Source organism: Hypanus sabinus, unplaced genomic scaffold, assembly GCF_030144855.1.
Source record: "Hypanus sabinus isolate sHypSab1 unplaced genomic scaffold, sHypSab1.hap1 scaffold_100, whole genome shotgun sequence".
Lineage (NCBI taxonomy): Eukaryota > Metazoa > Chordata > Chondrichthyes > Myliobatiformes > Dasyatidae > Hypanus > Hypanus sabinus.
This window is the reverse complement of record NW_026779051.1, coordinates 516,151-541,949: the sequence shown is the minus strand read 5'-3', so window position 1 is coordinate 541,949 and position 25,799 is coordinate 516,151. Positions and strand designations below refer to the sequence as shown.

The 25,799-nt window shown below is 43.6% G+C and overlaps 1 protein-coding gene across 7 annotated transcripts in view; it reads left to right on the top strand.

Moving 5' to 3' along the window:
* Positions 1 to 2,813: 2,813 nt before the first annotated feature.
* LOC132386090 (NACHT, LRR and PYD domains-containing protein 3-like) overlaps positions 2,814 to 25,799 on the top strand; it is a 46,686-nt gene continuing 23,700 nt past the window's right edge. Inside the window, exons 1-4 of one of the 7 annotated variants that reach the window (XM_059958389.1) lie at positions 2,823 to 2,968; positions 22,117 to 22,212; positions 24,253 to 24,450; positions 25,199 to 25,486. In XM_059958389.1, the coding sequence (XP_059814372.1) occupies positions 22,203 to 22,212; positions 24,253 to 24,450; positions 25,199 to 25,486 (496 nt within the window). In that variant the 5' untranslated portion in view covers positions 2,823 to 2,968; positions 22,117 to 22,202. Of the gene's footprint in view, positions 2,969 to 9,785; positions 10,034 to 22,077; positions 22,226 to 22,667; positions 24,451 to 25,198; positions 25,487 to 25,799 lie in introns of those variants that run through there. The other 6 variants (XM_059958386.1, XM_059958388.1, XM_059958387.1 and 3 more) reach the window with 6 other exon arrangements.

Genomic DNA, 25,799 nt, shown 5'->3' with positions numbered 1-25,799 from the left:
TCCTCATCAAATCTGTCCAAACGAAACTGGTGAACTTTAATGACCAATAAATTTAATTTCTCTCAGCGATCAGTTGTCTGAATGAATAACTGACTTTAAAGAGGAAGGGGTATCTATGTTCCACAGTGTCAGGATGTTGAGTTTACCAGGAGACAAAGACTGCAGGGACGAGAGATTTTCTGTTGACTAATACACTGTGAGTGGACCCCGCTGGCAATTCTGGTGTGTGACCCGAATCGAGACAAACACCACGCTGCCCACTCCACCAGCAACACCGCACAGCCTGACACGTAACAGGGGACTTTACGTCTCACAACTCTGGATTCAGTGGTGAAACCCGTGATTAATGTTTTTGTCCCACTGAAATCATAAGAAACGTCCAGTTATGTGTTTTCTCTGTGTTACTAAGCTTTATTTTATCCCATTTGATGTCAGATATAAACTGACTGGATAAACTGACTACAGTCCACTGTCGTGTCTTAAGTGTACACTAAAATACGTAATAATTCTCTTTGTAGTCTCAATACTGCTCCATACAAAATGTAATGTTAATTTACCATGGTGTAAAAATAGATCATGGCTACAGGAAAGAATGCCTCAATAATATTCTTACTTAAACCAATGACAGCTTCCACAGTAACTAGTGACAATTACACAAAGTAAACTCCAGGGCTGCTGCTATTTCGTGAAATATATTCACAATTAGTAAAAGTGAAGGCAGCGTCTTTATCAGCACAACGGAGACTGATACAGGAAACGGCACTGTGATGATCTTTGCAGAGTGGAGCACATTGAACTTCCAGGTGACACAGGAGAAATCAACTTCGCTGAAAAATGTGGTGACACCGTATAAGGTTACTCCTGATCTCCAACAGAGATAATTTCTTCTGTCACAAAAAATTCAGCAACCTCTTCCTCCCAATCATCAACTTTACTGCCCAGCTTGTCGGTGTCAGCACCTCCACGGAGCTCTGAGCGTTGGAGGAGTTGGAGGAACCAGACGAAGGTTTCGTGGATGATCTCCCCGACGAGGAATTGCTGGGTGCTATTTTAAACGATCAACCTCGAAAAGCTGATGGAATAGATTCTGTTATTGTTGTGGATAATGTACCACAAGTTGGACCAGATCGGCTAGAGAAACTTCGAAATGTTATCCAGAAGATATTTTCCAAGTTTGGGGAAATTACAAATGAATTTTACCCAGAAACAGATGGGAAGACTAAAAGGCACATTTTCTTGGAATGCAGTTCAGCAGGTTTTGGTGTGGATGCTGTAAAAATGCAGATTGATATAAATTAGACAAACAGCACACATTTGGTGCTAATCGGTTCACAGACTTTGATAAGTACATGGATATTAGAGATGATTGGGAAATTCCAGAGAAACAACTTTTCCAAGATTTTCGGAATCTTCGATACTGGATAGAGGATCTAGACTGCAGAGACCAATGCAGTATTACCTATAAGTCCGGAGACAGAACACAGTCTATCTTATGGAATGATATAAAAGTTGAAGAGCGTGCGCGCTGGGCAGAAACATGTTCGTTGATCTCCCAAGGCACATACATAGCAATAGTCCATTTATGCGTTTTTAAATACGAGCACTCCCCCACAGGTGACGTCACACAGGCGCACTCACGCGGCTGACATCACACACGGGTGCGCGGTGTCTTACGTCATCCACGCACTGGTGAGCTCGAGCTTTATCGGTTTAACGGCTGAGCAACTAATAATGTGACCAGCCCTCCCCCCCCCCCCCACCGCTGACAGCCGACGCAGCAGGAGCTGCGCTATTGCCATTGGTGCGCAGAAATGTCAATCACTGATTACATCCAATAGATGAGGCGGACCAGCGGAGAGGGCGTTATCCCCGCTGAGTTCGTCTCCCGCTCCGGCCGAACTTCCCTCAGAGCGGAACGAATCTCAAAGTAAACTTGCCCTCCGAGGGAAGCTGAAACGTTTGTGAAGCGTCTCTTGTGTCCGGAGTCTGACGTATCGCTGAGAGGTAGGAGCAGACCGTTCGGCCCGTCGGTTTGATGCCGGTTCCCCGGGGGGCGTATTTTATTGAAAGCATGATGATGGTGTGAAGTGGGCGGAAAGGATGTTTGTCCCCGTGGGGACAGGAGGGGCTCATCTATGGTAATGTCTCAGCCCACGGTGGTACGAGCAGAGGGATTCACCATATTGGGGGAAATACCGACAGACTGTTGCCCTGCAAGCGGGGCCAGTGATCCGGGCAAAGTGACAATTATTTGGCTTTATTGAGATTGTACCTGGAATATGGTGTAAAATCCCGCTCCCCATACTAACACGGGTTATACAGACCAAACAGTGGATCGGGCAGCATCTGTGGAGGGAAATGGACCGTCAACATTTCGGGCTGAGACCCTCCCTCTGGACTGAGTCAACGGGAAATAGTCAGAGAAAACAGGTGAGGGGGGGAAATGGGGCAAGAGCTGGAGAGTGAGAGGTGATCCAGCTGAGGGGGGAGGTGGGAAGTTGGAAATAGTGACGGGGTGGGAGGTGAGTGGTTGGGGCAACACGGGGCTGCAGAAGACGGAAATTAAATCCACGATCGAGGAAATGAGGATCGGACAGAAACATGTGTCTGAGATGGGAGGGTTGTGAAATAATGTGGAAAATGGTTTGGGCAGAGTGTGAGGGGCGAGGAGCAAACACCGTGTCACGTGGGCGACCCTCACCGTCACGTGATTCTCTTTTACCGCAGATCGGCAACATCTGCGGGTTTGTCTCCGTGGCCCCGCCCCGGTCTAATGACGCAATACGAAAACTGCGCATGCTCACAGCCGGGGATGGGCTGCGACTTGTTTCCCCCCGTCTTTGTTGAAGCAGGTCCGGAGCGGTGGTTCGTCTGCGGAATCCAGATCGGGAGGGTGTCCTCGCCCCCTCGGGCGGGGAGCCGGGGGTTCGGATCATTCTCTCCGGAGCGAGGTCGACAAGATCCATGTGTGAGTACTCTATCCCGAGCGATGTTGTACAGTGAGTCCCGTTAACTTTCCCGAACTGGCGGTCTCACCCCGTTTCCTGGACAGAACCTGCCGGGGTCGGTCCGGGCTCTGAGACTTTCACACCCAACCTGGGGATACTTTCCATGGTGTTTGATAAAATATATTTCGGAGAGAAGGGTTAATGCCAAAGTTCCTGTTGTTTTATCTTTGTGATATTAGTACATAGTATGTACTGTTAATTCAGTATCTGTGTATTGCTGGAGGACCATCAATGATCGTCCTTGATCCCTTCTCCCACCTGCTTACACAAGTTTCTATTTGCACATCTCCTGCAATCTCTGTTCAATGTCTGTCCAGTCTCCTAACCCCACGACCTCGATGATATATATCAACAATACCTCTTCTACCGTTGTCTTTTGCCTCACTGAATAATTTCTGAAATCAGTATTTGTTACCTGAACTACCAGAGGATTTATTTAATGCAGAATGAGGAAGGATAAAGACAGTCACTACAATTTTAGTTTCAATGTTACCAAATGGCCGTTGTGTTAATCTTAATCAGACGATTAAAGTTGAGTCTGTTATTTCCTGTTTTGATCATTCTTGGAGAGGAAAAGCCCACAGGATCTGCAGGGAGTGGTGCATATTTTTATCGCGCTCTGGTCACTTCCCCTCATTGAGAGTTAGTGGCCTAGGGAGCAGATTGAACAGACTGATAGGTGGGTGGGGAGGATGTTGTGAGCATTGACTGTACCGACTGTATTAACCCTGTGTTGGAATGAAGAGAATGTGGGACTTACATTTGTGCAACTTTGTTCAGGCTTTCACAAACATCTTGTAATCAGTCAGTAGTTGTGCATCATTTAAAGTAAAAAGAGAAAATGTTGGAAACGTTCAGCAGATCGGGCAGCATCAGTTCTGATACTGAGTCTTCCACAGTTTCTCTTTCCACACATCCAATCTGATGTACCGAGTTTCCAGCATTTAATTTCAATTTGAAATGAAAAGCCTGTTATTCCTGTTAGCCTACAGGAAATGCTACGGCCAATTGTGCTGGACAAGATCCCATGTTACGATATAATGATAAAATGTGTTCAGTTTAGCTGCTGGAGACCATGTGAAACGAATCCATGCCTGCTGCTGGCCCATGCCCAGGTTTCCAGCTCAATATCTGGCACAGTCATTTCCCATTCTACCATAGGTTAATGTTAGAGTGTTAGTTTTTGAACTCTGAATGGCCGACACACTGCAGCGTGTTACTGGCAGCAAATTAGTGCTTGGACTGCAATCCTGAGATGCCGCCTCCGGGAATATGGAACTGTCAGTATTTGGGATTTGCCCAGGTCAGCTCTTCTGTCGGTGGGGCTGAATGTTCCTCCTTCCACAGTGAATCAGGTCCGGGGCTGCTGGACATTGGTTGTTGGGAAATCCCTGATGTGGGGACGATGTGCGAGGTTTCTGGGGTCGGTAAGTGGCACATTCAGCTGCGTGACCTTGGTGAAATGCAGATTTTGACTCTGGTGAAATGGATCATGGATCTCGGGCTCATGAGGTGTTGATCAAGTGTTTCCGGTCTGGTCTCAGTTGTTTGTTTCTGGAGTTCCTTTGGAGGCAGTGAGTGCTAATCTGAGGAGAGAATGAGTTCCTATTCCATCCCTCTCATGGTCATTAAATGTTTGCAGCAATAGAATTGGACCCAGGGGTTCAGTGTTCAAACTGTGTTTGGAAATTTCCCCTCACTATCACATGTCTGTTAGTCAATGGTCCTGGACCTGTGCTCAATGGAGTTCAGAGGGACGGTGGGGGTGGAGGTGGTGCTTGTTTAAGGAAACCTACCGAATGCTGAAAAGCCTGGATACAGTGGACATGGAGAGGATATTTCCTCTATGTGGAGAGTCTGGGATCTGAGAGCACAGACTCAGAATAAAGAAGCTTCCCCTTAAAACTGAGATGAGATGAGGAGAATATCTTAAGTAAAGGGTGGCTGATCTGTGGAATTTGTTGCCACAGAGGGTGAATGAAGCTGCCATTAGGGTATATTTATGGCAGAGATTAAAAGATTTGTGATTGCTCCAAGTAGCTTCAGAGTTACAGGAGGAAGGCAGGAATATGGTGTTGGAATAAAAATCAGCCATGGATGAGTGGTGGAGCAGACCAGATGGATCGAATCCCCTAATTCTGTTCCTGTGTCTTATGTCTTACCATGACTGAATGATGGCTCCTTCTTATCCCATATTGTTTTGTGACGTGTGAGGGACAATTACAGATTAGTTCACTCAGAGCATTATATTTGTCTTAACGTTTAAATTTCAGTGGGTTTTATTTTTAGGAACATTGAACAGTAATGTTTTGTTCTCCTTTGCATTGTTAACATACTTCAATATCTTTCATATTAAAGTTAGACCTGCGGTGAGAGATTTATTTGAAGAAACATTTGTTTCCACAACTGGAAACAAACCACGACCGAAGCTGAGGGAAAAGCAGCAAGTGAACCAGCCCGAGGATTGAGAGCATCAACTGGAGAGAACCCACCTGACTCTGAGAATCCGGTGATTCAGTCAGGAGAAAGTTTGCTGAGTGTTTACTCAAACACTGGTCCTTTAGACATTACATACATGCACAAAGAAAGGTAGGAAATAGTTGGACTGATACTGAATGTGCCCAGAAGTACCAGTTATGCCTCTGTCAGACCGAGTTGTGATCACCAGGTCTGTTGATGCGCTCTGAGTATCACAGCTCTTTAAAGTCAATCACATTCCCTCAGAGTTTGCTAATTTCAAGGTCTTGCTTCTTCTGAAGTAGCTCTTTGTCACTTCTGAGTGTGGAGATTGAAACAAAGGGGAACGTTTATACTTAATATCTTTCAAAAATGTAATTCTTTGAACTTACTTGCTGCAAACTTACTTGACCTTTTCTCCTTGGAGTGACGGAGAAGTAGGGGTGAGCTGATAGAGGTGTACAAAATGATGAGAGGCATTGATCATGTGGATAACATGAGGCTTTTTCCCAGGGCTGAAATGAGTGACATGAGGGGGCATATTTTTAAGTTGCTTGGAAGTAGGCAGAGGAGGGATGTCAGGGGTTTTTCCACACAGAGTGGTGGGAGTGAAATGCATTGCTGGTGACGGTGCTGGCTGTGGACACAATAGGGTATTTTAAGAGACTCTTACATAGGTACATGGAGCTCAGAAAAATAATGTTATGCAGTTGGGTAGTTCTAGACAATGGTTGGCAGAATATTGTGAGCTGAAAAGCCTGTAATATGCTGTAGATTTCATGTTCCATGTTCTAACTTACAACCCTATATATTCCCAGCCAAATGATTGATACAGATGACAAGTAACAATAGGTGGAACATCTCTAGGCACTGGCCTTGAGGCCAAGAAACAGCCTCTCAGCATCACCCTCTGTTTCCCGCCATTCAGCTGTTCCAAGACACTGGGGCTCTGTCACAAACACAATGTTAACAGGAAGATTAGTCAGTAATTAACGTGAAAAGAGAATTGTTGCTTCCTGAAAGGTCACGTATCCTGGCTGATTCAATGGACCACCTCCTCCCTTGTTTACATCTTGATTTTCCTGGGACCTATCCTTCTCGATCACGCTGCGTCTGATAACCCAAAACCACAACCTCCCTCCACCCCACCACATAGACTGATCCACATCACCCACATCTTCCCTCCCAGCTTGGGGAATCACAACTAATGGAACCCACAATCTCGGATCGGGCACGAAACTAAACCCAGCGTTGCAAGACCAGACAGCCCGGACGCTCCAGCGGTCCGGCTCTGTCCCGGCTCACTTCCACTGCAACTAGCGCTCGATTTATGCAAACCCAGGATCAGCACCTTCCTCACCGCTGCCTGAACAGGAAAACTACTGATGTCAGCTGGAGTCACCACTCTGCTGCGATTTGCAGGAGCTCCCCGTGGCATCCCGGAGTGCTGGTGGACAACACAGAGGGTTTGGCTGAGCCATCCTTTCAAGGTGGCATCCCTGAAATCCCCATCAACTCCATCCACCTATGTCTGGACGAACTTCAGTGACCAACAAATATAGTTCTTCTCAGTGATCAGCTGTTTGAATGATACACTGACATAGACGAAGGGGTATCTGTGGTCCACATTGTCAGAGTGTTTAGTTTACCAGTAGACAAAGACTTCAGGGCCGAGAGGTTTTCTCTTAACTGATACAAATCTGTGTTCACACTGCAGCCAAATCCGGTTCACATCAGTAAAGCCATTGTTTATGAAATTAGTAAACAACAGGATACTGCACTGACTGACACACCCCAATCCAGATCACATGGTAAAGTCCTCCCCAGAAGCATTAGGGGTTTTGTGACCCAGCTCGAACAAAGGGCCAGGACGCCCATTCCATCAACAACATGGCAAATCTGGTCACACAGCAGGGGACTCTACTGATTCAGCGAAGAAACCTGTTAAGTTTCCTTCTTTGTTCCTCTGAAATCATTAAAACAGTCCTTTGAACAGCTTTTGAAAGCAAGCTCTCGCCCACACGTGACGTAACTCTGCGCCCCCACATGCCTGATGTCACGAGTGCGCTCCCCACACCAGGATCTGATGTCACGTGTGCAGTTCCTTACATCACACGGGCGCTGAGATGGTTGAATTTTACCGACTGACGTAACAATTACCTGACCCACCCACCCCACCCTATTGTCAATAGAGGAGTGATGTCGATCACTGCTTACACCCAATAGCGGAGATGGGCCAGCCAAGAGGGCGTTACCCCCGCATGAATCCGACTCCCACTCCCATCCCCAAACTCCCTGTCAAAGCAGAACAAACCTCAAAGTAAATGTCCCTCCTTTTTATTTATTTATATTTCCCTCCATGGGAAGTTGGGTGCATTTGTGAAGTGACTTCTACGGCCAGATTATAATCTATTTCTGACAAGTAGGACGAGACTACATGGCCCATTGGCTTGATGCAGGCTACTCACGGAGTGAGTGATCCAGCAGAAGGACGTGGTAAGGGATTTTACTGAGAGGATATATATGGTGTGTGAGTGGTGGACAGGGTGGAGTCTGAGAGGATGTTTGTCCCAGTGGGGAATCAAGGAACCGACTGGGTGAAGGAGCCCATTGACAGTGGGGAAGGGACATGAGCAGCTCATCTGTGGAAATGTCTGAGCCCATGGTGGTGACAAACAGAGATAACAGAGCAATTGGGGCCAATAGTCTGGGCGAAGTGGATTGGAGTGGTGTTGGGGGGGGGGTAGAGTGGACTGGTCTTGGGTCTTATTGAAGGACAGGATATTCCGGATGGGCTGAGTGGCCTGCTCCAGTTCTTGTTGTCTGTGTGTTTAAAGAAAAGGAATAACCTAACCCTTCTTCGGTCTGCAGGATTTCCCAGTGGGTGTTGTAGGGTCTGGCGCTTGGAGCCCAGTTGTTCCCAAACTCTGTCAACAGTTCGGCTGAGGGACTAAATTTGACATTTCCTAGTCAGCACTTGTAAAATAAATCGTATTTTTATACATTGTTAATGCACAAAATGTATATTTATGATTATTGACAACATATATACTTGTTTATTGTTAATGACATAAAACGTGTACTTCTATATTGATAATGACACAAAATTGTATAATTTGTTATCTGAATGTACTTGCCTGTGATGCTGAGTGTTTCTCTGGACCTGTACCCTCCCGTACTTGTGCACTAGACAATACATTCAATTTCTGTTTCTCCTACAGTAGTGGGTGATCTCACATTTCCGACTCTGGGCTCCAGCTGACCTGTTGCTCCCACTCACTCCTTTTGCTTCTGTCTCCTCGGAAACCCCTCGACAAAATACATAGAACATCAAACAGAACAGGCCCTTCAGCCCAAAATGTTTTCCTCAGCTGATTAAATTTGAAATCAAAAGGCCAACTAATTCCTTCTGCCGACACAAAGTCTGCATTTTCCTCACATTCATGAGGAATTTAGATGTCACTTAAATGTCACCACTGTGTCTGCCAGAACTATCACCCGGGGCAGGACATCCTAGCAACCCACCACTCTCTCTGTTAAAAACACTTCCCCCTCGCATCTCCTTTCAAACTACCCCCTCTCACTTCAAATACATGGCCTCTTGCATTAAACATTTCTAACCAGGATAAAAAATATTGTCTGCCTTCTCCATCTATGTCTCTCATAATCATATACACGTCTATCGTCTCACCCCAGCCTGTGCTGCCCCAGAAAAAGAACAACACAAGTTTGTCCAAACTCTTGTTATAGCTCATGCCCATGAATCCAGGCAATATCCTGGTAATCCACTCCTGCATCCTCTGTGTGTTTAAATGGCGAGGGACTGAGGTGCAGTGGGTCGGGAGGGAGGTAGAATGTACATTGTATTTATTGTAAGAGTTATTAGATATAAGAGTGAAAATGACTTTAACAATTATTTGGACTTTGTTGAGATGTACCTGGAATATGGTGTAAAATTCCGCTCCCCATAATAACACGGGTTATACAGACCAAAGAACAAACTGCCCGAGGAACTCAGTGGGTCGGGCAGCATCTGTGGAGGGAAATGGACTGTCAACTTTTCGGGCTGAGACCCTCCCTCCGGACTAAGAGTAGACTGGAAATAGTCAGAGAAAAGAGGTGAGGGGTGGGGTTGGGGAAAGAGGTGGATCCAGATGAGGGGGAAGGTGGGAAGGTGGAAATAGCGACGGGGTGGGAGTTGAGTGTTTGGGCCAACGTGGGGATTCCATAGAGGATTAACAAAGAGGTTAGAGAGTATTTGTTATAGAGAGTGCAATGAAGATTCACCAGACTGATCCCTGGAGTGGTGGGGTCATCATATGAAGAAAGATCAAATGTGATAATCCTTTCATTTAGAGAATCGGGGACTGAGAGGTGAACACATCGAAATGCACAACATCATTGCTGGTTGAACCAGGGATCCCAGTCTCTGAAAAAGGGGGTGGACTGTTCGGGACTGAGATGAGGGGAAATGTCTCCACTCCGAGGCTGAGAAATGTATGTAAATCCCCACCACAGAGGGCGGTGAAGACTCAGTGATCGTCCTCACCTAAAACAGAGGCCGGCAGGTATGTGGAGAACGAAGGGATCGAGGAAATACGGATTGGGAAGGAATATGTAATTAAGATGGGAGAGCAGCCGCCATCTTGTTAATCACTGGAGGTGCTGAATGTCCACCACCTGCTGTTTCCAAATTGATATTTCAGTGTTCCTGTCCAGTAAGGCTGGAGGATTGTGAATAGAAATTAGTGTTTATAAATATAGACTGATTTAAATGAATCCTCCACATTTCTGGTTTGGGTCTGGATTGTGTGCTGGACCGGGATGTGATTCGAACCCGTGGATGTGTGATCCAGTCGGGTGGAGTGATGGGGACGGGGAAATACAGAGGGAAAATTAAAAATGTAGCTCAGTGTAAATATGAAATCATGTAGAAAATGGGGCGATGGGTTGGGCAGCGTGTGAGGGGCGAGGAGCGGAGTAACGGGATCACATGGGAGACCCACCACACGTCATTTCATTTTGCCACAGAGCTCCAGCGTCTGCAGGTTTGTTTGCCCACCGCCCTGATGATGCAATTCACGACGCGCATGCTCAGTCCGGGATGGGTGATGAATTTTCTTTGTGGAAGCAGATCGGCGGTGGGATTCGGGAGGGTGACCTCGCCCCTGGGGCGGAGAGCCCGAGACGGAATATTCTCTGCGATGGGCAGCTGGGGGAAAATCAGATTCCCATCGTTGAGTATTGATGCCAGTTTCGAGTCAGCAGGTCTCAGTGAGTCCCGTTAACTTCCCCAAACTGTTGTCCTCACTGAGTTACTTCTGAGAAATAGAAATATCGGAGGATTTATTGACTACACCAGGAGGTACTGGAAAGACAGTAATTTGTCAGACGGAGACTCCCAGTATTTAAAGTTGAGTCTGTTGTTTCCTGTTCTGGTCATTTTTGGAGAGCTACTTTCTCTGTTGCAAGGAACAGCCCACAGGATCTGCAGGGAATGGTGTACGTTTTTCTTTCTCGGGTCACTTCCCCTCAGTTAGAGTTAGTGGCCTCTGGAGCAGATGGAACAGATTGATAGTGGGGTGGGGAGGATGTTGTGTGCATTAACTGCATTATCCCTGTACAGTGTTGGTTTGAAGAGAAAACTAATGAATGTGGGCATGACATGCGTGCAAGTTTGTTCAGGCCGTCACTAGGGATGTCCTTTGGCACCGAAGTTGCTCATACTGGCCATAGAACTCCTGGCTATGGCAATAAGAAAGCAGACAGTCCTGTCAGGCATCCAGCTAGGAGAGCAGGAACATAGAATATCCTTATATGCTGATGACATGATTCTCTTTTTTAACAAAATTATCGGTAGAATTCCAAACTTAATGCAATAGATTGAATTGTGACTTAAGATCAGACAATGTTAAATGTTTGTGGGTGGAGTTAAGAAACTGCAAGAGTTAAAAGAAAAGAAACATTATTAAAATCATATATACGCCTCCAAATAGCAGCCAACATGTGGGGTTGATATTGTTATGCGAGGTTCAAGAGGCATTTAATAAGGATAATGTCACAATTGTAATGGGGGACATCAAAATGCAAGGGGATTGGAAAAAATCAGGTTGGTGTTGGAACACAAAAGAGGGAATTTGTTGAATACCTTTGAGATTGTTTTTTTTTTAAGAAGATTGTTCTTGAGTCTACTCAGGGAAAGGCTTTCTTAGATTGGGCTTAAGATAGATATGTCCCACAAAATAAGTCCTCCTCAGATGGCAGGAGTAGGCAACTTTGTCTGACGTGAAGTTAAAGACTGCATAAAGGCAAAGGAAATGCCATATAAGTTAGCATAACTGAATGGGAAATGGGCTGATTAAAATCCAGCAAAAGGCAACTAAGAAAAGCTAGAAGAAGGGAAAAGATGAAATACAAGGTCAAACCAACCAATAATATAAAGCAGGATAATAAGCTTTTCTCCCCCCAGTTATATAAACAGTAAAAGGGAGGTGCGAGTTGATGATAGAACACTGTAAAATGCTGGTGGTAGAGACAGTAATGAGGGACAAAGGAATGTCAGAGGATGGGTAATTTGCATCAGTCCATTGTCGAAGACGGAAGCAGTGTGCGTGAGTTACAAAGGAAAAACGTGCTGAGTAAGCTCAAAGGTCTTAAGGTGGGTATATCACCTGGACCAGATCGACTACATCCCAAAGCCCTGAGAAAAATTGCTGTAGAAGTAACGGTCACGATCTTTCGAGACTCATTTGATTCTGGTCATGGTCCTGGAGAGCTGGAAGATTGTAAATGTTAGTCCACTCTTAAAGAATGGAGAAAAGGATATTATAGGTCAGTTAACTGGCACATGACCAAGTGGTTATGGCGTTGGTCTAGTGATCTGAAGATAGTTCGAGCCTCAGCTAAGACAGCATATTGAGTCCTTGAGCAAGGACCTTAACCACACATTGTTCTGCGACGACACCCGTGCCAAGCTGTATCGGGCATTGCCCTTCCCTTGGACAACATCAGTGGTATGGAGTTGGGAGACTTACAGCATGGGCAACTGCCGGTCTCCCATGCAACCCTACCCAGGCCTGCACCCTGGAAACTTTCCAAGGCGCAAATCCATTGTCTCTCACACTAACGGGTAACTAACTGGACTGCAGGGGATGGGAAGGTGTAGGAGGCTATCATTAAGAAAGATGTTTAGGGTTTCCTGGAGAATGATAGTAAAACAACTCAAAGTTAGCATGGTTCCTCTGAAGGGGAATCTTACTAGACAAACCTGTTAGAGTACTTTGAGGAAGTAACACGCAGGGTGCACAAAGGAGAAGTAGTGGATGACACGCTGATTTTCAGAAGGTATTTTTTTGAAATGTCACTTCTGAGGCTATTTAACAAGCTAATATACAATGACTTTACTGCTAAGGTACTAGCATTAATGTAGGAATGCTGAACAGGCAGGAAGCGGTGTGTGGGGAAAAAAAAGGGGGGACTTTTCTCTTGAAGAGTGGTGTTCCTCAGGGGCCGGTATTGCAACAGTTACTTTTCACATTGTGTATCGTTAATTTGTTAATGGAATTCATTGCTCGTGGCAAAGTTTATGCATGACACGAAGATAGGTGGAGGGACAGGTAGTGATGAGGAATTAATGAGTTTGGAGCAGGATTAGACAATATGGAATGAAATGTGAAAACATAGGCAGAAGTAATACAGGGCTGGGAAATGAATGATATCCCATTTTGCAGAAGGACAATAGTGTGGGCTATGTTCTAAATGAGAAGGTTCAAACATTCCAGGTGCAGAGAGTCATCATGCAAGACAACCAGAAAGTAACATTTACAGATCTGTTGTAAAGAAGGCAAATGCAAAGTTGACATTTATTTCAAGTGGAATAGAATAGAAAAGCAAAGAGAAAATACAGAGGCTTTGTAAGACAAGTCAGGCTGCTCTTTATTATCATCAGGCTCACAAATATGATTCTGGGAATAAAGGGGTCAACATATCAGGACCGTTTGGCAGGCTTGGGCCAGTACTCACTGGAATTTAGAAGATTGCAGAGGGAGACCATTGAAACATCTTGAATGTTGAAAAGACATATCCTGCGGATATGAAGAGGATGTTTCCTACGATGGGTATATCCAGAACAGGATGGCACAGCGTCAAAATTGAGGGGTGAACTTTTAGAACAGCGGTTAGGAGCATTTTCGTTCGCGCTAGAGTAGTAAATCTGTGGAATGCTCTGCCAGAGACTGGGGGAGGCCATGGGGAGATTTAAGGTGTAAGTGTATACTTTCCTGACCGGTCAGGTCATCAAATGATATGCCGAGAAGGTAGGTGTATGGGGTGGGGTGGAATCCGGTGTCAGCCATGATCGGATGGTGAAGCAAATGCTTTGACGTCCAGTTGGTGAGTCTGTGCTTGAAGAGCTAAGTGCAGATTTTGTTGGTCTCTTATACAAAAGTTGTGGTTAAATTGTAAAGTGTATAGAGAAAATTTATGAAGTTGGTACGCACGTGTTACAAGGAGAGGAAGGCCAGGCTGTGTCTATACTCCTTGGAACGTATAAGAATGAGCAGCGACTTTACAGAAATATTTAAAATTAAGAGAGTCAGAGATAGTGTCAGTGTTAACAGTCCTGTCCTGTGGTCAGGAGAGGACATAACTAGGGATGTAGATTTCGGATGTGAGGGAAAGTTTTAAAGGGGAGACAAGCAGCAATATTTTCATGCAGCGATTAGTGATTACGTGGTATGAGCTGCCAGGGGAAGTAGATGAGGCAGGGAATATAGTATCACATAAGAAGTTCTGGATGGGTAGGTGGAGTAAAAAGAGAGATCTAGGCACATTGCTCTCTGAAAGTGGCTAAACAGATTTTCTGCACGGGTGGTTAAGAAGGCAAATGGCATTCATTAGTAGATACATTGCTTTCAAAAGTCAGGAAGTTATGTTGCCACATAAAATACCAGTTAGACCACATCTGGAATGTTACATACTGTTTTGGTTGACCCACGCTAGGAATGATGTTGACGCTTTGGAGAGGGTGCAGAAGCAATTTATCAGGATATTGCATGGATAGGAGGGCATGCTGCAAAATGATAGGTTGAACAAACTTGGGTCATTCTCTCTGGAGTGGAGCAGGCCGGATTGAGTCTTAACAGAAGTTTGTTGGATTATGAGAGGCAATGTTGGAGTAGACAGACTGTGTACTTTTCCCTGAAATGTCTACGACCAGATCATGCCTTTAAGGGGAGGTGGGTAGCTTCTAAGGAGATAGGAGAGGCAAGTGTTTTTTTTTCCGCAGTTAGTGTTGGACACTGGAATGAGCTGACTGAGGTGGTGGTAGAGGCAGCTTCTTTATGGATTTTTAAGGGATGTTTAGACAGCCACGTGAGTGTACGGAGAATGGATAACAAACTATGGACATTGTCCAGGCAGAAGTAAATAGTTTAGTTAGACTTTTAATTACTAATTTAATTGGGTTGGCGCAAAACGATGGGCTGAATGGCCTGTTCCTGTGCTGTGCGTCTTGTCGAGAGGTTTTAGGGGCAAAAGGACTGAGCGGGAACAACAGGTCAACTGGCGCCCAATGTGGGAAATTTGAGATCACCCACTTCTGTAGAAGAAGCAGAAACCCTGAGTGTGTTTAAATAGAGAAGGACTGGGATGCAGTGGGGAGGGAGGGAGGTCGGTCAAAATTGTATTGCATTTATTGTAGGAGTTACTACATATAAGTGAAAATGACTTTAGCAATTATTTGGGCTTTGCTGAGATTGTATCGGGAAGAGAAACATAGAAAACCTACAACACAATACAGGCCCTTCCGCCCACAAAGTTGTCCCAAACATGTCCCTACCTTAGAAATTACCTATAGCCCTCTATTTTACTAAGCTCCATGTTCCTATCCAAAAGTCTCTTAAAGGACACCATCGCATCCGCCTCCACCAATGCTGCCGGCAGCCCATTCCACACACTCACTACTCTCTGAGTAAAGAAACTTCCCCCTGATATCTGCCATGTATCTACTCCCCAGCACGTTAAAGCTGTATACTCTTGTTGCAACCATTTCAGCCCTGGGAAATAGCCTCTGACTATTCACATGATCAACGCCTCTCATCATCTTGTACACCGCTATCAGGTCATCTCTCGTCCTCGTTCACCCCAAGGAGAAAAGGCCAAGTTCACTAAACCTATTCTCATAAGTCACCCTCCCAAATCCAGGCAACACCCTTTTAAATCTCCTCTGCAACCTTTCTATAGCTTCCACATCCTTCTTGTAGCGAGGCGACCAGAACTGAACACAGTTCTCCAAGTGGGGTCTGACTATGGTCCTATATATCTGCAGCATCACCTCCGGGCTCCTAAATTCAATTCCACTATTGATGAAGGCTAATACACCATTCGCCTTCTTAACCACAGAATCATCCTGTGCAGATGCTTTGATCATCTTATGGACTCAGACCCTAAGATCGCTCTGATCCTCCACACTGCCAAGAGTCTACCATCATATTTGATCTACCAAAATGAACCACTTCAACCTTATCTAGGTTGAACTTCATCTGCGACCTGGTGCCCAATGTCTTTATCTTTGATTGGTAGAACTAATGCGATTAAGATGCTTATTTTACCTAAATTCCTGTATCAATTTCAGGCGGTATCAACATTCATTCCCAAATCTTTTTTGCTATGATTGATTCTGAAATTTCTTCATATATATGGCAGTATAGAAATCCAGGTTAAGTGTAAATACTTACAGAAATCAAAAAAAAGGAAGGCAGTTTGGCTTTGCAGAATCTTAGATTTTATTACTGGGCAATTCATATTTGATATTTAACGTTTTGGATGCAAGAGTTGGATGAAACTCAATCCCGATGATGGATGAAGCTCAAGCGGGAGGCTGCAGAGTGGTTTTCATTGGCTCTACTTGACGAGCTGTGCTTCCATTTGTATTTACTAAATTGAATAAACAAATGATAAATCCAATAGTTAAACATACAATACGAATATCGTTTCAATTTCGTAATTTTTTTGGATTGAATCAATTTATCCCTTCAAGTCCTATTACATCTATATTTTTTCAAACCATCTAGAATTGATCAAGCTTTTTTTAAAAATGGAAAACAAAAGGAATAACATGTTTTCATGATTTATTCATAGATGCTTGTTTTTGTCTTTTGAACAGATGTCTAAAAAATATAATTTGCCTAGATCACACTGTTTCAGATATTTACAGAGCGGAATCTATCTGAATGCTACTTTACCTACCTTTCTGATATCACATCAAATTGAAGTTACAGAAAAAATAGGTTTAAACCCCTATTAGAGGAGTTTAATAGCAATTATTTATGATCTGATTATGAAAATATGTCTGGGTACATGATAAAATTAAGAATGAGTGCGGAAGAGAACTTCAAATATCTTTATGTACAGAGAAATGGGAGAACATTTTTAAACTAGTTAATACTTCTTCAATGTGTGCCAGACACGCATTAATAAAATTTAAGTTGGTTCATAGGGCTGATACGTCCAAGAATAAGTAAGCTCATTTTTACTGTCATAAGAATCGAAAATACATGTGGACTAAGATGTTAACTGTCCTGTGCTATCATCAGTGGGATCATCAGTTGGTCTGCCACCTGTCTTCAGGAGTTCGGCCCGCTTATGATCAAGACTCCCTCAAGGTGGTGGGCCAGCAGTGCCAAAACACTGGTGAGCTTAACAACTTGGCATCTGCCTCTATCAAAGTTGTTGGTCGCTTCCATCCAACAGATAGTCTACTCTTCAGGTATCTATGCAGCTACTGAATAGCTTACAAGAGATGGATAAGGTGTCCGACTATCTGCCCCTCTGGATGTACTGGATCCATACCCATGATGATCCTGTCTCTGCTGCTTCAGCTACAGCCCTGCTGGTTGACTTGATCTCTCTTCTGGTAAAGCCAAGGTCAGGCAGCCACTTCTGGAAAGTGAACGCAATAAAACCCCGGCACCCTACTTCAAATGGATAGCATGAGACCTTCAACCCTATGTCTCTGCATACTTGGTTATGCGCTCATGGGATTCATCGATGTTGTCTTCCCAGGGAACTGTGAGTTCACCAATAACCACTTCGCTACTGATGTGAGGTCATACGATTATATCTGGATGCAATGTGGTGAAAACTATTGGCTCCAGAAACTGCCTTTCCCATCCAGGTTGGCCTTGACACACCAATCATTGGCTGAAGAAAGCATGCTTGATCGTGGACCTGCGCTGTACACCATTGACTTGGAGCTTTCTTTCACAAATGCTATGTGATGTTCTGTGCAGCATGGGGCATGAGGTAAGTTGTGCTGCAGTACTCTCTGCTCAACCGCTTCTGTTACAACTTTGAGAACATTGCTACGTCTCCAAGTGTACATGCCGCTGGAAAGATTGACTCTGCATGCACTTCAAGATACGTTGAAGTGATCCCTTCTTGCCACAAACATCACACCTGTCTTTCTTATCTTCATACCAGGTACTGAGGTTGGCAGGTGTTTGGAGCGGGTCATACACTGCTCTGTATAGATAAGAAATGCGGAGCAGTTCCCTCTGCCACAGAATATTCCAAGATAGATGTTGTTGTTGAACACTTTCCCACCAGGTCCAAGCCCCTTGTTTGGTTAGGCCAGTTGCTTTAGCTAACCTCTTATCCACTTCTACCTCTCATATTTCTTGCGTTGCAAGCTCACAGCGCTCCTTACCTGTAGAAGATGACCACCACTTGTGTGTTGTCCATCCAGGTCCCTGGCAGCCTAGCTGGGTAGCCCCAACCATCTCCTTCTGCTTCAATTTAGACTCTGCTTCATCAGCTGCTGTCCAGGCTGACCACTTCCTGCCTGATCTCAAATCCAGCTGGGTGTTCTTGACGACAGGGTCTTTTGAGTCTCAAAGCATCAGGAATGATCCTACATTGGCTAACCTGACCTCTTCAACAATGGATTGCACTGGGATCGTAAGCTTTGTCTGGCTACTGTGGATTGCAACATTAGTGAGGCTGCTCTGTACTCCAAGTCACTTCTTCACATACTTGTTGATCTTCCGTTCCTTTGCCTCAACATGGGACATTGCCACTTCATAGACAATTAGTGATCACATTATATAAATCCTGTTTGTGATTGATGTAATTCTGAAGTAATTTCCTTCTATTGAATTCTGGTCTTGTCCACTTCTGGGAAAATACTGGAAAGATGTTTTTGATATTATTTCAATAGTTCTAAGTGTTGATTTACAACTTCATCCTATTACTGCAATCTTTGGACTACCAGTGATAGACTCCAGTCATTTATCCTCATCAGCTTGTCGTTTAATTGCTTTTGTGACATAGCCAGAAAATCCATTTAATTTAAATGGAAATATTCTAACCTCCTACTACATTTCAATGATTTCCATAAATGATAGCATGTCTGAATTTGGAATAAAAATAGGGCTGGTACGATGGACCCTTGTGTTAAATTTAAAGAAGCTTCAAGGCCATTTATTCAATTTCTTCATATGATGCAAGTTAACACTTTCTGAATCTTTTTTTAGTAATTTTTTTGTTCATATATAGCGGAGCAGAGTTAACGACAAATTATAATTTTAGCCAATGAACTATGACAGCCCAATCTTTGTTTTTTTTAGTTTAGTTTTCTTAGTTTGTTTCTTTCTTTTTATAAATACCTTTTTCATGGTTAATTACTAAGATACTGGGAGGCTAAACTGCATTTGTTACTTGAAATATATATTTTTACATGTTAAACGTTATTAATGTAATCCCGACCTCTATGTACCATTATCAATATTGTTATGTTTATTAATTTGAAATTTAATAAAAAGATTGAAAAAGAAAAAAAAACTTAATGGGTACTTTGCATCAGTCTTCAGAGTGGAAGACCGAAGCAGTGTACCAGACGTCCGTGAATGTCATTACTATTACAAAGGAAAAACATGCTGGGGTTAACTCAAAGTTCTTGAGGTGTATATCACTTGGACCAGATCAACTACATCTCAAAGTCCTGAGAACAATTGTGGAAGAAGTAACAGTCACAATCTTTCTAGAATCTCTTGATTCTGGCTTGGTCCCGGAGCACTGGAGGATTGTAAATGTCACTCCAGGTTGGTCTCGTCACAGCTGCAAGAATTATATTGCAAAACTTGAAAAAAAAAGATGTCCCACTGTGAAGGAATGGACTGAGGAAATGGTTAAGATTTCATCATATGAACACATGTTGGGAAGAATTAACAGTGAGGGAAAAGTGCAAGACGTGTGGGATCAATTTTGGTTAAACTTAAATTAGAAGTTGTTTTTATTTTCTGTTTCTTAGTTTTATATGTTTTCCTGTCATGGGATGGCTGGTTAAATATGCTGTACTATATCTGCTCTGTAAAATAAGAATAAATTATAATAAAACATTGAATTACAAAAAAATGAATAGAGAAAAGCAAATGAAAGGGAATTGTAGGTCGGTGAGCTGTACCGCAGTAAAGTGTAAGAGTCTATTATTTAGAACAAGATTTCGGGTTTCTTAGAGACTAATGATAAAACAACTCAAAGTCAGCATGGTTTCTCTGAAGAGAAATTATACCTGACAAAACAGTTAGCTATTTGAAGAAGTAAGAAGCAGGGTGCACAATGGAGTAGTGGATGCCATTTAGTTGGATTTTCAGAACACATTTGTTGAGCTGCCACATATATGGCTGATTAACAGGATAAAATCTTACGGCTTTACAGGTAAGGCACAGGCATGAATGTAGGAAAGGCGAACAGGCAGGAGACAGTCTATGGTAATAAAGGGGCCTTTTCGCTTGTAGAGTGGTGTTCCTCAGGGTCAATATGTGACAGTTAATTTTTCACGTTTTCTGGCTCTATGACAAGGTTTGCACATGATAACAAGATAAGCGGGGAGACAGGTGGTGATGAGGAATTAATGAGATTGCAGTGCGAAGTCGACAAATTCGAAGAAATGGCAAAACCATTGGCAGAAGTAATACAAGGCTGGAAAATGCATGATATTCCATTTTGGTGAAGGAACAATAGTGCGGGTAATTATCTAAATGAGAAGGTTCAAATATCAGAGGTGCAGAGAGTTTTGCATGTTATCATGCAAGACAACCAGAAGTTAAAATTTACAGGTCTGTTGTAAAGAAGGCAAATGCAAAGTTGGCATTTATTTCAAGCGGAATAGAATACAAAAGCAAGGAGAAAATAGTGAGGCTTCGTAAGACTGGCAGGCCGCTCTTAGATTATTATCAAAAGTTTGGGCCCCATATCTCAGAAGGGATGTGCAGTTATTGGAGAGAGTCCAGAGGAGATTCACAGGGATGATTTTGGGAATAAATGGGCTTACATATGAGGACCGTTTGTAAGCTTTGGGCTAGTATTCACTGGAATTTAGAATAATACGGGGGATTTTTGTTGACATATTTCAAATGCTGAAAGGACTAAGTAGTGTGGATATAGAAAGGATGTTTCCTGTAGTGAGGTATTCAGGTCTGGATGGCACAGCCTGAAAATTGAGAAGTGACCTTTTAGGACAGGATTTTCTTCCACCAGAGAGTTTACAAATCTGTAGAATGCTCTGCCACAGACTGCGGAGGAGACCAAATCCGTGAGTAGCTTTAATGTGAAATTTTATAGTTTCCTGAATGGTCCGTGGGATCCAGTTTCAGCCATACATGGTGGAGCAGATGGAAGAACGTTCATCTGCTGAGGCTGTGCTTGTAGAGCTACGTGCAGATTTTATTGTCCTTTTATTGAAAAGTTGTGTATAAGCTGAAAAGAGTGTAAAGAGTAGCTTTATGAAGATGTTGCCCAGACTACAGGTATGAGTTACATGGAGAAGATCCCAGGCTGGGTACTTCCTCCTTGGAATGTAGGAGATTGAGAAGCGTCTTTACACAATGTATAACATTGTAAGAGTCAGAAATAAGGTCAATGTTAACAGCCTTTTATTGAGGTCAAGGGAGGCCAAAACTAGGGAAGTCGAATTCGGATGTGGGTAACAGTTTAAAAATGACACAAGCAGCAACATTTTCATGCAGAGGTTGGTAATTATGTGGAGTGAGCTGTCGGAGGAAATTGATGAGGTCGGGAACATAATATCTCTTAAGAGGCTTTGGATGGGCATGCGGAGTGAAGAGAGTGCTCTGGGCCAATCACTGGAAATTGGAACCAGCTCAGTGGTCACTGTGATCAGCATGATCTCGTTGGGCTGAAGGGTCTGTATCCGTGCTCCACTGCTCTGTGACTCTATCATTCTGATGAGCCCGATATCACTGGACAGATATACAGACATGGTGTGAAAGTTCAAATTGCTTCTCTGATACAGGAGATGGATACAGACATATTTGCAAATGCAATAATATGCAAGTTTACCTCGACGACGGGTAGACACACATTATAGTACAATAGTCTTTGCTTTATTATCTTGTTCACTATTATTGGTATAGTATTTTTGAGTATTATTATTCAGCAGTTATTATTAGGTAAGCACACTGCTAAGTGTGCTTTTAAATGTTGCTGCTATAATGAAAGAATTTTCCATTTGGATCAATCACATTATTATTATTATTATTATTATTATTATTATTATTATTATTATTATTATTATTATTATTATTATTATTAGCACTCTCCCTGATTCACGGCTTCCTTGTGTGTGATTCAGAGGATCACCAGCAGGTGGAGCTTTCCTGCACCTGTACCAAAGTGAAAAAACAAGATGACAATCAACAATCATCAGTCAAAATCACAATGGACAAAGGTATAATCACTGGGTACGATTGAACTTCTGTTTTGTTGGTCTCAGTGGTTAAGATAAGGAAACATACACAGATGTGAACTGAGCACAGGAGAGTTTCAGCAATCAGGGTCATTGATCCCACTGCAAAGGGGCCGCTTTGAATAATTCATCAATCCAACAGTTCCAGAGCAGGGATGTGACACCGATAATGGTCAAATCACAGCGGTCACCATGCAGAGCTTCACCTGAATGAAAGGAGCAGCAGCACCAAAATCAATTAAGCACAGAATGTCACATTCCAGGAAACACTCCAGGGAATAGTCAGCGTCTGTTTTATCTCTGAACATGTCCAGAAGTGGAAGACGCCTCAAACTTCCATTAATAAAAGACCTGGAACACTTCCAGGATTTTAGAGATTGGGTGAATACAGGGCATTTCAGAGCTTGCAAGGGCGTACTTGCAAAAATATGTATGGGCAGAGCATGCACGGTAAATAGTAGGGACATGAAAGGTGTTGCCAAACAGAGTGAACCAAAAGAATCGATGCACATTTCCCTGAAACTGTTTATGCATGGAGATAGGGCAGAGGAAGGATGTCATTAAGATGGAAAGGGTACGGAAAAGATTTTCAGAATACTATCACGAGTGGAGGGCTTGATCTAGATGGAGAGGTCCGCAGAGATTGGGACTTTACTCCCTGTAGCAGAGCTTCATGACTGTCATGTCGTTACTGAAGCATTTTTTCCCACAATCTGTCCTTATCATTAGGATTGAACTTTGAACTTCCCATCAGTGGAGAATGAGGTAATTGGTGGTCTATTCAATATTGTTTACTGTCTAAATGGTTTAATTTAGCGTTTGAGCAAGTGAAGGCAGAATGTTCACCCGTGGTGAGGTGAGAAGTTTATACAAACTTTTAAAGAGGCACAATGGTTGTATCCTTACAGGCTGCATCAGGGTCTTGCATGGAAACACTAATGGCAATGAATGACAAAGCCTGTATGAATTGTTGGATGCAGTTCAGTACATCACTGCCAAACCCTTCCCCGTCAATAAGCCCTCCCCACAAAGGAGAACAGTCAAAAGAGAGCAGCCACTATCATCAAGTAGCCCCCGTGCTGGCGGTACAGTTGTCTTTGTTCTCACACTGGCAGGGTCAGGAACAGTTATTATCCTTTAACTATCAGGCTTCTGAAATAGCGGATATCTTTACTCACCGCAACACTGAACACAACCTTCGAATTACTCAAAGACTCTTGTTCTCATGCCCTTCATTAATTTATGTATTTGTTTGCTGTATTTGCAAAGAATGGAGTTTGCGTATTGGCTGCTTGTCAGCACTGTTTGTAATCTTTCATTGATTCTATTACATTTCTTTTTTCTACTGTCAATGTACAGATAGCACATTGTACGTATATTTACATTTAACAATGACGTTGCTAATGCAGGACACGGAATAATTCACCGGTTCTTGACCTCACTGATAGTGGATGGTGACCTTTAAAACAGAAAAAGAGTGAGGAAATCACGGTAAATTTTACAAATACATATTACGGTGCAGTGTGTGTGAAGGTACTAGAAGACATCAACATCAATAGGATTTGCAAATTGTTGACAAGATGTAGGTGTCTCTGTGAGGAAGTTGAAGTAAATTTCAGAGAGTGTGTTGGCAACATTCAGGCCACAGCAGTCCCAAGCTCAGAGAGAAGGCATGGTGTCCTGTGATTTTGGGGAGGGGGGTGTATCTTTGCTTATGGAAGATCATCCCAGTAATATGCCCCAGCATCATTGTACTGGTGCCATTAAGATTCCCTGGCCATCGGAATGTTCAAATACTGAACATCCAGTGATTAGTATTACTGTGTCTATCCTGTTCTTTTTCTGGGAGTAGATGTGTGCTTATCATGATGGTTACCTGGCTGGTTCATATTAACCAGCACAGCCCCACTCCAAATCTGATCAGCCAGAATCTCTGCTCCATTGCAGCCAGTCATTGTGAATGCTTGTTTTTCTTAGCTCTTAATTATTCTAGTATACACTGTAATGCATCATTTGTTTCAGGTGGGAAATTAAATCGGGCCCGGAAAGTATTCAGGAGAATTTTGCCAGGCATCTCATCGAGAGAAGGTGATCGGGACATGGGCAGCAATGTATCAAATCAAAGTCAGATGGAGACCGATGCCCCAATGGAGGAGAAGCAAAGTCAGCCCAGAGAGAGTGGTGGCACCGACACTGATCAGGTCCCTGCAATCAGCACACGTGAGACAACTGTTTCTCAGCTTGGAAGCTCATTAAATACGTAATTGTCAAGTCCCCAACAAGGAGTGCTTCTGGATGATAAACCCTGTAATATGTCCCTCTATCATCTGTACTGGTGCTATTAAGGTTCTCTGTTCAGCAGTGTGTTGAAATACTCAGCATCCATTGATCAGTATTACTGTGTCTGTCCTGTTCTCTCTCTGGGAGTAGATGATAGCTTATCATGACGGTTACCTGGAAGGTTCACATTAACCAACACAGTCCCGCTCCAAATCTGATCAGCCAGAATCTCTGCTCCATTGCAGCCACTCATTGTGAATCCTTGTTTTTCTTTGCTCTTAATTATTCTAGTATACACTGTATTTCTCAGCTTGGAAGCTCATTAAACATGGAATTGTCAAGTCCCCAACAAGGAGTGCTTCTGGAAGATAAACCTTGTAATATGTCCCTCTATCAGCTGTACTGCTGCTATTAAGGTTCTCTGTTCAGCAGTGTGTTGAAATACTCAGCATCCCGTGATCAGTATTACTGCGTCTATCCTGTTCTCTTTCTGGGAGTGGATGTGTCCTGACACCAGTTTATCGCGATGGTCACCTGGCAGGACGTGTGGTTCACATTCACCAGCACAGTCCCACTCCAAACCTGATCAGACAGAATCTCGACTCCACTGCAGCCACCTATTGTGAGTAATTATTCTGCAAAGCTCTAAATCACTCCAGTATAAACTGTAATTCATACTTTATTTCAGGTGGGAAATCAAAACGGGTACAGAAATTACTCAATAGAATTTTGCCAGGCAGCTCATCAAGAGAAAATAATCGGGTCATGGGAAACAAGGTACCAAAGCAGGATCAGATTGAGAGGAATGTCCCAATGGAATGTACTCCGGGTGTAGAGGAGGACGAACAAAGCCAGTCCAGAAACAGTGGCGACAGCGACACTAATCAAGACAATGCAACTGGAATTAGTAAGTTGACTGCTTGTCAGCACGGAGATGCATCAAACATGGAATTGTCAAGTCCCCAGCACGGAAAGGGTGAGTAAAATATGAGGGTGATTTGATCGCAGAATGTTGGCACGTGGTTAAGGCGTCGAACTAGTAACCTGAAGGTCACTGGTTCGAGCCTCAGCTGAGGCAGCGTGTTTGTGTCCTTGAGCAAGGCACTTAACAACACATTGTTCTGAGACGACACCGGTGCCAAGCTGCTTGGGTCCTAGTGCCCTTCCCTCCGACAACATCGGTGGCGTGGAGAGTAGAAGGCTTGCAGCTTGGGCAACTGCCGGTCTCCCATACAACCCTGCCCAGGCCTGCGCCCTGGAAAGACCCATCCAAGGCGCAAATCCATGGT